The sequence below is a fragment of the Pan troglodytes genome, chromosome 2 (genome assembly GCF_028858775.2).
Source record: "Pan troglodytes isolate AG18354 chromosome 2, NHGRI_mPanTro3-v2.0_pri, whole genome shotgun sequence".
Lineage (NCBI taxonomy): Eukaryota > Metazoa > Chordata > Mammalia > Primates > Hominidae > Pan > Pan troglodytes.
In genome coordinates, this window is record NC_086015.1 from 152191487 (window position 1) to 152204433 (window position 12947).

At 39.1% G+C, this 12947-nt stretch overlaps 1 protein-coding gene across 3 annotated transcripts in view; it reads left to right on the forward strand.

Annotated features, from left to right (window-relative positions):
• GYG1 (glycogenin 1) overlaps window positions 1–12947 on the forward strand; it is a 36349-nt gene that overhangs the window by 2814 nt on the left and 20588 nt on the right. For all 3 annotated transcript variants that reach the window (XM_516810.7, XM_003310114.5, XM_003310113.4), the window contains exons 2-4: window positions 19–154; window positions 2179–2353; window positions 2620–2782. In XM_516810.7, coding sequence (XP_516810.4) covers window positions 19–154; window positions 2179–2353; window positions 2620–2782 — 474 coding nt within the window. The remainder of the gene's footprint in view (window positions 1–18; window positions 155–2178; window positions 2354–2619; window positions 2783–12947) is intronic.

Genomic DNA, 12947 nt, shown 5'->3' on the forward strand with positions numbered 1-12947 from the left:
TTTTTTCTTTGTATTAAGATCAGGCCTTTGTGACACTAACCACAAACGATGCCTATGCCAAAGGTGCCCTGGTCCTGGGATCATCTCTGAAACAGCACAGGACCACCAGGAGGCTGGTCGTGCTCGCCACCCCTCAGGTCTCAGACTCCATGAGGTGAGGACCTCGCTGCCACCCCAGCATCCAAGGGGCTCTGACATCCTTCTCCCTGTTTCTGACATCATTGGACATTGAGGCCATGCTCTTTTCAGGAATTGAGCACCGGGTAGAGAAAAATGAGAGATGCTGAGTGCAGGATTGCTGTATTTGAAACCTCCTCCTAGCTTTTGGGAGATATTCCAACTCAATTCTTTTCTGGAAGGTGTTATGCTGGCCCACACTTTCTGGTTCCAACTAGGAGGGGAAGAAGGAGTCGTCTTCCTTCACTCCATCCTCTCTGGGTGATCTGAAGGAGTGTGTCAGGCATTCCCTGCTTACATACACCTTTACACAGTCACAATTCATGGACATTCCTTTCCCAGGATGCAGCAGAGGCTACATTGTTTCATGTTGCAAACTAGGGAAACTCTCAGGTGACTTAGAAAAGTAGTTATTTTATCCATTGCCAGTTGATATTTGTAAGCTAAATATCTTCATTTACAATATAATACACTAGAATCTTTACCAAAGGGCTTTCCAAACTAGGTTTTACTAGGGGAAACACACTAAAGGGTATAAACTGCTTCGTGATTGGTTAGTTCACTTTGATCTGATGGAATTAAGTTTTGAAGTATTTGGGCCAGGTGTGATGGCTCATGCCTGTAATCTCAGCACTATGGGAGGCCAAGGCAGTTGGATCACCTGAGGTCAAGAGTTCCAGACCAGCCTGGCCAACATGGCGAAACCCCGTCTCTACTAAAAATACAAAACCTCATCTCTACTAAAAATACAAAAATTAGCTAGGCATGGTGGCGCGTGCCTGTGATCCCAGCTACCTGGGGTTGGGGGCTGAGGCAGGAGAATCGCTTGATCCCGGGAGGCAGAAGTTGCAGTAAGCCGAGATTGTGCCACTGCACTCCAGCCTGGGCAACAGAGTGAGACTCTGTCTTAAAAAACAACAACAACAGAAAATCGAAGTATCTGAATGAGCTACCTAGTCTCTAGTAGTAACTTAAAAAATATCCGGGCACACTAGTAACTTTGTGATGTGTTTATTTTTCTGGTCTCCTGGCCCTCTAAGAAATTGAAAATGCCCTTTTTGTGACTTTTTATTTTTTTCCCAAAAAGTATAAGCACAGGCCAAGGGTCTCTAAAAAGTAGGCGTTCTGTATACATACGTATATCTTTCACACTAATACCTTTGTTCCTAAATGGTAATTTAGGAAGATGCCAAAAAGGCTGTCTCCTAATGTGTGTGCCCTAATTTGTAGTCTATTAGGATATGTCTAAGAAACCAGATCTAGTCTTGCATTTCCTGTAACCACCATCAGTTGACTTTGGTCAGTGATTCTCCTAACCATTTCTCTTCAAAAACATCAAGTTTACTGTGTGAACTGTACCATATTTTTGTACAGCTTTGGAGACAGAATACAATACCAGTTTTGTTCTGCATCTCTGATGTTATAAACTTTGAGTATGATACGTTTTTACCCGTGCTCAATTTAGTGTCTTACCCAAGTCTACCCTACCGATCCACCATAAAGAGCTTTCTAAAATAAAGCCTTAGTTAATCTGGGGCATAGAGAAGTGTTGTACCTCACAAACCAAAGTGAATCTCATTATACTTAAACAGCGTGCTCAGCATGTAATAAATGCTGGTTATATTGGATTCTACAAAATGGCAACCTGATAAACGGAGCCCTTACACATTTTTGCAAGCTATTTCCACAACCTGCCTGCTATTCAGTGATACAATAAAATACAAAAACCCAGAAAATTTCTTCTATAATAATGTTTTAAGATGAGCATTTCATCCTCACCATAAGCAGTTCTTACTACTTTAGTGACGTTAACTGGACATGCAAATAAACACAATTTGTCCTGGAGTAAAATTAGAACAGATTTAAGGGTACATATTCTACCAAAGCAATACATTGTTCTAGTAATTGATGGAGAAGGTAATAAAGCATCAGTCTTACAGCAGATGGGTCAGTTGTTCTGAAAAGATGCTAAGTGTGGTATTCTGGATTTTGTTTTGACAGAAAAGTTTTAGAGACAGTCTTTGATGAAGTCATCATGGTAGATGTCTTGGACAGTGGCGATTCTGCTCATCTAACCTTAATGAAGAGGCCAGAGTTGGGTGTCACGCTGACAAAGCTCCACTGCTGGTCGCTTACACAGTATTCAAAATGTGTATTCATGGATGCAGATACTCTGGTGAGTGTGGCTTTGAGGGTAGAAAAGAAAGATATATATATATATGGTAATGGAGACCTGTTAGGCATTTGAGGAATGCTGTCAAGACTTGACGGTAAAGTTCAGATAGAACCACTGTCATGAAATATGTCAGGGGATGAAGGAGAGGAGGCCCAGGCTGCCTTACAGCTGTCACCATCTTTTGTGTTGGATGACATAGGAAGAACTCAAGAAGGGTATTCTGCAGCAAAAACATTTCTGTAATGCTCTTTCTCCCCTTTGATCAGGTCCTAGCAAATATTGATGATCTTTTTGAGAGAGAAGAATTGTCAGCAGCACCAGACCCAGGGTGGCCTGACTGCTTCAATTCCGGAGTCTTCGTTTATCAGCCTTCAGTTGAAACATATAATCAGCTGTTGCATCTTGCTTCTGAGCAAGGTAGTTTTGATGGTATGTATCTGCTATCTTCATGTCTGATAAGCTGTTAATAGTTAGTAATTTCTAGGGGCTGCTCTTCTCAGGAATATAATTGCTGTGGTTTATTCTGCCTGGAAGATATAAGAGATGGAGCAAGCATTTTAAGTTGTGCTCTTTTGGGAAATATTTGTGTGTGTGTGTGTGTGTGTGTGTGTGTGTGTGTGTGTGTAAATGCATCTTTTTCTATAGATGCAAAAGATTAACCTAAACTATGATAGGCAATTTTATAGGATTGTCTTTAAGTTGTCTTCCTGTATCTAGAGTATGATAAATGTACTGTGATTATTCAAAAATTTAAAAGACTGAAAAACTTTAACATCTGTCTTTAAACCTAAGCAAACGTAAGCTCAAGAGAGTTTGACAGCCATTCCAGGAGGATCAAGCATTGTCACTATGGAAACTTGAGGAATAAGCCTGATAATTTGGGTCTCATTCTCTCAGGCGGCATAAAAAAGAAGATAGAAAGTTTGTGTGAATAATCTTTGCTTCCAAACTCTCATTCTCTATAAGGCTGTCAGAGTAGTATCTGCAGGGCCAAAAAGTAGAACATTGGCAAAGTCAGCATCCATTTTCTATAACATATAAATGTATTTATAGTTATATTTATATAACGGTTCTGTCTGTGATATAGGGCCTCACATCTTTTGGAGAAGTTGATCAAATGAATTAGTAAGTGTGCTTTCGTTTCAGGCCAATTTCTGAAATAACAAGCCATGTTTTTAAAAACAAAAACACACAGGACAAAACCAATAGTTAATATGCAGAAGGAGTTCTTTGAAAAATTATTTTTGATGGTTCTTTTGCATAAAGACCCAGAATAGAGAAGAAGGAGGACATTCTCTTAGCAGCCCTCCCAGCAGTGCCTCACTATCAGATATGTGACATTGTAGCAGGGCACAGTGCTGTGTGCTGTTCACATGGGGTTGGGCCAGAGGCCCAAGCTCTGCTGGAGACACAGCGGGGGCTTCTTTCCTCCTCTCCCCTTTCCAAGAGTAGATCTGAGATTTGAAGTAAGTAGATCTTTTGGAAATAGCAGAAACAGCCTTTCTCATTTGACAAAAGATTCAGTCCTGGGTGCAGATATGAGAATTCATTTTTATTAATTGGTTAGAAAGTTAAAAATCAAAATATTAAACTTTAAAAATGAAAACATTAGACCTATAAGTTTGTTAGATTGCTGAGGTGAAGATACTGGAAGTTAAAACATTTCAAATTATACATAAAGCTGAGATTGGGTTTTCATTGTTGCTATTCACAGAAATTGAATTATTTTTAGTTATTTGGCTGAGGATTTGGGAATTGTGGCTATATATGAAATGTAATTGAAAATAATAGGGAAGTTTAAGTCTCAGTTTTATTTCACTATTTAGCTTGTTTATGCTGTAAGCTAATAATTCTCAAACAAGGGTGATTATGTCCCCCAAAGGACATTTGGCAATGTCTGGAGACATTTTTGGTTGTTACAACTGAAGGGGGAGGGTGCAAAGGGCATCTGATGAGTGGAGGTCCAGGATGCTAAACATCCTACAATGCACAAGATGATTTCTTCCAACAAAGAATTACCTAGCCCAGCATGTCAGTAGTGCTGAGGTTGCGAAACTCTGCTCTCTACATGCTCTAAAACAGAGCGGGAGTATCTGAACCATAATGTATGGCAGCATCTAACAAGAAGTGAAGTCTTGTTTTAAGCAACCTTAAAATAAGAAAATAATAATGTGTTAAATGTTCACCGTGGTCAAGGCCAAATGAAACTTCTTCACTTTACTGACATGTTTTTAGCTCCTGCTATTTTCCTTTCATAGAAGGAATGAAAGCTGTATTAGTCTTTAAGTTCAAAAGATGTATTCCTTATTTCTACTGCTTATACTGAAAGTTACCTTTGCATAAAAGGAAGAGGAGAGTGTTTTTAGCAGAAGTCCACTGTTTGTCTTAACCTTCCCGTCAGAGTGTAGCTTTCTTCACCTCCTCTCCTAATTTGAAGGAAGTAAGTGTAATCCTGCCAGAAATTCGGTGTAACTCTTTTCAGCTTTAGTAAGTGAATCACATTCTAAAGTATATCTTGTGGCCTGCCAACTGCCTGAAATCCACATGATTTTAATCATGTTAAGAGAATCCAATTTCTAACCTAGAAAACGATTAGATGTTATTGAGAGGTAAGACTTTGATTACCAAACAGTAGTGTGCCGTGGTAAATTATCTAGGTTATAATTTGAGAATATGAAACTAATTAACCTATTCTTTGGTAAGAAGCTTGGATGCGTGCAGAGTGCTCGACTAGGAAGCACTTCCTGCTTTTTCAGCCAGAATCTGAAACCACCGTGAGATTCTGTCTGTGCCTCTAGCACATTTCATTATTCAGCAGCAGGTTTCCAGGTGCTGGCCGTCCTCTGAGGTATTCCATTTACTGGCTCATTGGTGGTGAAGGACTGAATCTTCTCTGTTAATAGAAATTGAAAGAGGTAAAAAGTCATCTATGCAGCTGAGAACTTATGGTTCTCAATATGTTGTTTAAATTCAGCAGAAGAATAAATTAGCAGTTCTCGAATCAAAGGTTGTGTTCACTTGAAATATGTGTTAAGCTTTACTTAGCAAAGAAAGCTCACTCTATACCTTGGGAGGCTGCTTCTCTCTGGAGGGGTTTACTATCCACTTGAATCAATGTGTGAACTGTGTGACATAAAGATGTGTTGGACTTATGCTTGATAGCAATAAAATATTTCTTTATGGACAATGACTTTGTCTAATGGCAGTAACCTTTGCCTCTGGTTTTCAATATGTTATTATATAAAAATTATAAATATAGTAAAAGTAAATAGTCTTAAATATAAAAATTAAGAATTATATAAAAATAATTTTGGTTAGGTGTTGTGCTGTAGGCACTGATGAACATTTTCAGATGTTCCTTTCACAGTTACCCACATTTTCTCACAACCATAGTTTCTCCCTCCACCACCCCCATAGTCAGTTTTAAGTCCCGGAATTTTCAGTTCAGACCAGTTTTACAGATGACTGTATCTCAGTGTGAATATCTCGCAGGTCATGTTTTTAACCTCTTTCCTGTGTCCACTGACAAGCCACACAGGCTGTTGATGGCTGAGCATTTGCAGCTGCTTTTGCAACCCTTCTCATGCAAAAGAATGTGGCTGTCATTCTTCTAATCACCAGCCCTCTATTCACAGCCTCTCCACCTCTCTATTCTGTGACTCTGGCCAAGAGAATAATCCTAATATGGCAAACCATACGAGGTACCTGGACTTCTCTTTCTTCCTAAAATTCTATAATGTTAGATTTTAGAACTGGTGACTACATAACCGAATTCATGGCTGGTGTCTAATTTTCCATAATGAAGAGTCAAACTTCTATACTGTTGTATTTTCAAACTGTCTTGGCACTTACTTCATCACTGTAATTACATATTTCCCGAAAAGTTGAACAATAGCTGTTGTGAAATAGTTCTACACTAGTATTGTATAGGATGTGACAAGATAAGGTTAGCTTCTGGGCATGTTAGCACTAAGAGGGGAAGAGAGAGCTCATTATATTGTAGGTTCTAATCAGCAGTTTTGCTTCTGCCACATCGGTGAAATGAGGCTGATGAACTTGACTCTGAAGAAATCAACCTGAATGCAAGTTGAGGTTTATTTTCTTTTCCCCTGTGACTAATATATCTTAAGAGTGCTTGTATAGTTGAAGAGTTAAGTGCTTAAAAATTGTTGTCTATTTTGTCTGTATGTGTTAGTTTCAAAAACCTAAGTCAGAGGAATTCATATTTTGTAATTTGGAATATCCTTAAAAAACATCTTATACTCATTTTGATTACTGCAATGTAAATATCCTAAGCTTTTGATTGGTGTACTGGAATTTTGGTCTGTAGTTGAATTTCTAGAAAGAAGAAAACATAGAGAATAAATTAGTAGCAGAATATTAGGTATGATTTATTTAAGTAGAGTCCAGGATCCGCTTTGAGGTCATTATATTTGTGTGTTCCAAATTCTAAGTGGTCATTGAGTCCCATAAGCAGAGTACAGTAATGTTTTAAAATAATGTTTAACAGAAATGATTTGGTGCTACATTGTATTAAAGTGTAAAATTGACCCCAGAGCTAGGTTTTAAAATCTTTGTAGTTAATTAGGCTTCATGTTGGACCTGCCCAAAAAAAGAATGAAGGACTGACATATTTCAAGATAGTACTGGTCCAAACCAAATGAGCTGAGAGATTTTGGTGTGCTTCACTTGGTTCCCTGACTTGATAGATCAGCCCGGACAGTTATCTTCCCATGGTGACTTCCCCCAGCCACCCAAGCACTAGGCTGCCTGTTCTAGTAATTTATCAGTTGTTTTGGAAATGACTGTGTTCTTTTGCATTTATGTCATTTTATTGATAGTTTGGATAATAAGTATCTTGAGGAAAAGCAAAAGCCATATCATGTAATGGCAAAATTAATGAGCACACGTAAGTTTTTTTAAGAGCTATTGTTATGTCACTGTACCCGTGAATATACTTTTTTAACTTAGCCACCTGTCTCCAGCTTTGTAACTGTCAGAGATCATGAACCCTGTGAGAAATAGAGGAGGAGGGAGGGACTAATGTGTTATATGTGTGCAGGCTCGTATGCTGGTCATTTTACCTACTTTTTCACTTATTTCTCAACAGTCCTGTGAGGTAGGCATTCATACATCCATTCATATAACAAATATTAATTGAGAGCCTGCTATCTAGCTAGCACTGGGGACCTGCCATTGGTACAGTTCAGGACAGCAGCTTGCCTGATGTCTCTGAGCTGAGGCAAAGTCAGGTCTGAACCAGGGTCCTTCTCAACTCTGGTTGGGTTATGTGTTGTGGTGGGGTGGGTGGTGGTGGTGGGTGGTTTTTCCATTCCCAATTCTCTCATATGGCAGCATTCTTGAGTATGTATCCTGAGAATAATACGGGATGGAGGAAGATCCCTATTACCTTGGCTTTATGACAGATGAATTAAGTAATTTCTCTGAGTAGACAGAGCAGCTGGTATATTCCTCATTTTACAAATGAAGGAATGGAGGCTCAAGTCTTCTATCTCTATTGCTACTGTTCCTCCCCTCTGATCCAAAATACCTAAAAATACTTTGTCGTTTAAAATCAGCAGCACAGTTCATCGTCTTGCAGTGTTTTATGGAGTCTAGATGTATTCTTGGAAGGGTTCCTCTCACCTATATTTCTGTAGTAGGTCCATTCATTATTTCAAACATAATTTTAATTTCTAATCTGGGCAAAATCCTAAATTGAAGGGGCAAAAATAGACTGGTAAATAATACAGATTTTATTCCTGCCTCTATAAAGTTTATATTCTGAGACCTTACAGACATTTAACAACTAATACACAGTTATGTAATCATGATTCTAGTAAGTTCAGAGTACTAAGAGTCCAGACTAGGAGGACCTGCCTTAGACTGAGAAACTGACATTTAAGCCAAGAATAAATGTTTCCTTGCAAGTATGTAATAATTAATAGCTTGATACTTAATAATCTTTTAACAAAGTAGTGAAAAACAAAAGCTATAACATGAAGTAGTAAAATAAATCAGTTGTTCTTGGCTTAAATGGGTTGAGGCCAGTGAGATGCCGTGATGCTGGGGCCCAAGCTCCAAGTGCCTGGATTTCCATAAGCCACCTCGGGTTAATCTAATGATCCTCAGTAAATCTCATAAAAATATCCCCAAGAGCTGGGCTTTCATAAACTGTAATTTATTAATTCTTAGCATGCTCACTATAGGCAGTAATGATTATATCCACCAAGCATTTTGTAGGAAGTTAGTTTTAAAAAGAAGTGTCCAGGCGCAGTGGCTCACGCCTGTAATTCCAACACTTTGGAAGGCCAAGGCAGGTGGATCACTTGAGGTCAGGAGTTCCAGACCAGCCTGGCCAAAATGGTTAAACCCCATCTCTACTAAAAATGCAAAAATTAGCCGGGTGTGGTGGCACATGCCTGTAGTCCCAGCTTCTTGGGAGGCTGAGGTGGGAGAATCACTTGAACCCTGGAAGCAGAGGCAATGAGCTGAGGTCATGCCACTGCACTCCAGCCTGGGTGACAGAGCAAGACTCTGTCTCTGTAAATAAATAATAGATAGATAGATAGAAGTGAGTCACATGTTCACTGTCAGTCCTTGTCTCTAGCTCAATTACAATATAAAGCATATTTTACTATAATTTTTTTTTTTTTTTTGAGATGGAGTTTCACTGTTGTTGCCCAGGCTGGAGTGCAATGGTGCAATCTCGGCTCACTGCAACCTCTGCCTCCTGGGTTCAAGTGATTCTCCTGCCTCAGCCTCCTGAGTAGCTGGGATTACAGGTGCCTGCCACCATGCCCAGCTAATTTTTGTGTTTTTAGTAGAAATGGGGTTTCACCATGTTGGCCAGGCTGGTCTTGAACTCCTGAGCTCAGGTGATCCACCCACCTCGGCCTCCCAAAGTGCTGGGATTACAGGCGTGAGTCACCGTGCCTGGACTTTTACTTTATTTACTTTGTCCATCTGTCCCTTTTTGGATTTTGAAGTATCTGAGAGTTGGAACCTATCTGAATCTTCCTATTATGTGAATACCAAATTTATAAAATGTTAGACATTTTTTATAGAAATGACATTTTTAAAAGTTGTTATTATCCTTTGTTATAATAAAGAAGTCGTTCTTCAAAAGACTCTAGTACTTCTCAAATTTAATATGCAGACAAATTCCCTAGGGATTAAGATGTGGCTTCTGATTCTGTAGGTCTGGGGTGGGGCTCAACAGTTTGCATTTCTGTCAAGCTCCCAGGTGATGCCCATGCTGCTGGAACCCGGGCCACAGTTTGAGGAGCACTATTATAGGGGGAACATTCCTTTGGCTGAGATGCTGGGGCTCATGTCTAAACCAGAATTAACTCACTGCCCTGTTATCCACAGTAGACAAGCCAGCTGCCAGCAAACTGTGGAAGAGCACGCAAAGTACACAAGCATTGAACAAATGCACAGATTTAAAAAGACACCACTTAACTCTTGTTTCTGTCTTAGGAAACAAATAGGCCCAGTTTCTGATAAATGCATCCATGGTTACCAGGTATGTGACCCTGCTCAAAAGACCTAGAAAGTACCAAGTCTGTAGTTGCAAGGTGATTACACAGCATTTGGGCAGCCGGGTGGAAGGATGATTCAGAATGAGATACTTGCTTTTGTTCGCAAAACAGATGCGATGTGCCCCTTGTTCCATTTCCTTTCTCCCTGTCTCTCACCTGTGTTACCACACCCTGGCGTACCGGATCACAGCTGCTAGTGATGCCTGCTAATCATGTTTGTTGGCTCTGAGATGAGTGAGATTAAAATTATCTTAACCTGTCAGATTAGATAAAGCTGCCTCTAGAAGTCTGACTAAAATGTATCGGACAAAAGTTGTAGGGTTTTTGTTATGGAAAATCAGCAGTCTTTAGGGCATCCTTGTATGTTTTCTAATACAGATGTGCCTAGATTTGCATTCTGCTTTGAACTGTCCTGTCATTTAAAGATTTTTCTAAAGAGAGGATATTGGTAACACCATACATAGATTTTTCTGATGACGTTAAAACATTTGCCTGACCTTAAAATGTTGAACTGTGCATTTGGGAAAAGATGGTTAAGATTTCTAGACCGCTGAATTTAAGAATTCAGCTACGGACTTCTACATGGCATTTAATTTATTTTTAATCCACAACTTTGGACTAAATGATAAACCTTTGTAGTCACATAATGAGGTCAGTGGCCCTGGAAGTTTTATGACCTGTGTTGTCCCCTCTGGAGCCAAGGTTCTTGTTGAGTGTTTCAGGATTTGCCAATTTAACAGGCACCGTTGATTGACCAGTTCTGCTTCAGTGCCTTTTCTCTTCCTTGCTTGTTTTCTGTACACCCCGTGCTTCCCAGCCTCCCTGTGGCACACAGCTGATGGGCTGATGATGTTTGTAGGGTACCTGAGGGTAAACAGAAACGGCCTTTTGTGGCCAAAGGCAGCCAGCCAGGGACTTTGAGGGATCAGCAGCTCTGACTCCTGTTTCCCAGGCTCACGCAGGTCGGATTTGGAAGTTCTACTTTACAACTACGATTCAGGCCTCTGTGGAATTAGATTTCTTTACTGCATTATGGGTAGCTGTTAGTCATTTTAAGTGGAATTGCTTCAGTTAAAGAAGGTGTTATAATGTCCAGGTTCTCAAATTGGATAAATGTGTAGAGTTTTATTATTAATAACCTTTATAACCTACACATATATTTTTTTTTGGTAGTATACTTCATAATAAAAATTAAAAGTAAAGAGTATTTAGAAAGAAAAGATCTAAGCATAGTTCTCATTCTTGCCCCCAGTTGTATTACTAATATTTTAGCATTAAAAGAATAATATAATAGGAAAAAGAGGGGGGAAGGAACATCTATTACACCAATCCTCTAATGCAATTACTATTATTTTATTTACTTTCTTGTAATATAAATGTTAATTAATGTTTATGTTCTTAGTTATAATCACAATGTATGTAGCTGTATATCTTTATATTACACAGTGTACTGATGTTGTCTTTATAGACATTAGTTTTAATTGCTGAATCATATTCCATGAGTAGTTAGTATTAATATACTAACCATTCCTGTATGGTAGAATATAAGTCGTTTAAATTTTTCTGCTGTTACAGAATATCTTCAAGATTCTTGCATTCATTCCATAAATAATTTGCCTATGTGTAAGGCATTCTGCTACATGTTAGCATTATAATGGTAAGCAAAAGGCCATAATCTCTGTTCTTGTGGAATTTAGCATCTAATTCCTGATTGTATTTTGCACATTAATTGTAAGAGTTTTTAAAAAACCTGTTCATTTTGAGAGAACTGTAGATTTCCATGCAGTTGTAAGAAATAATACAGACAGATCCCACATATGCTTCATCTGTTTTCCCCTAATGGTAGTACCTTATATAACTAAAATGTATTGCCCCAACCAGGAGATTGACATTGGACCAATCCACCAACCTTACTCAGATTTCACCAGTTTTATATGTATTCCCTTTTCTGTGTGTATGTGTATATGTATATGCACTTTTGGTTTTTATGCAACTTTATCACATGGGTAGATTGGTGTGACTACCACCATAGTCAAGATGCAGAGTAGTTCCATCACAAGGACCCTTCATCATATTCTTTTTTTTTTTTTTTTTTTTTTGAGACCGAGTCTCACTCTGTCACCCTGCCTTGAGTGCGGTGGCATGATCTCAGCTCACTGCAACCTCTGCCTCCCGGGTTCCAGCTGTTCTTCTGCCTCAGCCTCCCAAGTAGCTGGAACTATAGGCGTGTGCCACCATGCCCGGCTAATTTTTGTATTTTTAGTGGAGACGGGGTTTCACCATATTGGTCAGGCTGGTCTTGAACTCCTGACCTTGTGATCCACCCACCTCAGCCTCCCAAAGTGCTGGGATTACAGGCGTGAGCCACTGCGCCTGGCCCATCATATTCTTTTACAGCCACAACTGCATCTGTCATTCTTTCCCTCTCCCCTGGCAACCATTAATTTGCTTCCTATCTCTATACTTTTATTATTTGATGTTATATAAATGAAATTACATAGTATGTAACTTTGTGAGATTGGAGTTTTTCACTGAGTGTAATTAATTTAAGATTCATCCAGGTTATTGTATCTCTAGTTTGTTCCGTCTTATAGCTGAGAAATATCCCACATGGATGTACCATATCCATATACCTGCTGAGTGACATTTGAGCTGTTTTCAGTTTGTGCTATTATGAACAAAGCTGCTGTGAACATTTCCTTAGCCTTTTTTTCTGTTCCCATGGAACCGATTGGCAGTATTTTGATGATTATGTGTAAAAGGAAATTAGTTAAGACTTCAGGCCTCTGTACCTCAGCCATTAGTGTCTAGTCCCACATTTGGGTATCTTTGTAGAATCCAAAATAAGCCTTTAATGAATGGCATGATGTTTTGGCTTTGATAGTTTGTGCCTCAGAATACATTAATTTGCCTATTAGCTAAAATTGTCTTTGGTTCTCATATCTGTCCTTTGTCTTAGCCTATTCAGGCTGCTATAATGAAATATCATAGATTAAATGGCTTATAAACAACAGAAATATATTTCTCACAGTTCTAGAGGCTGGGAATTC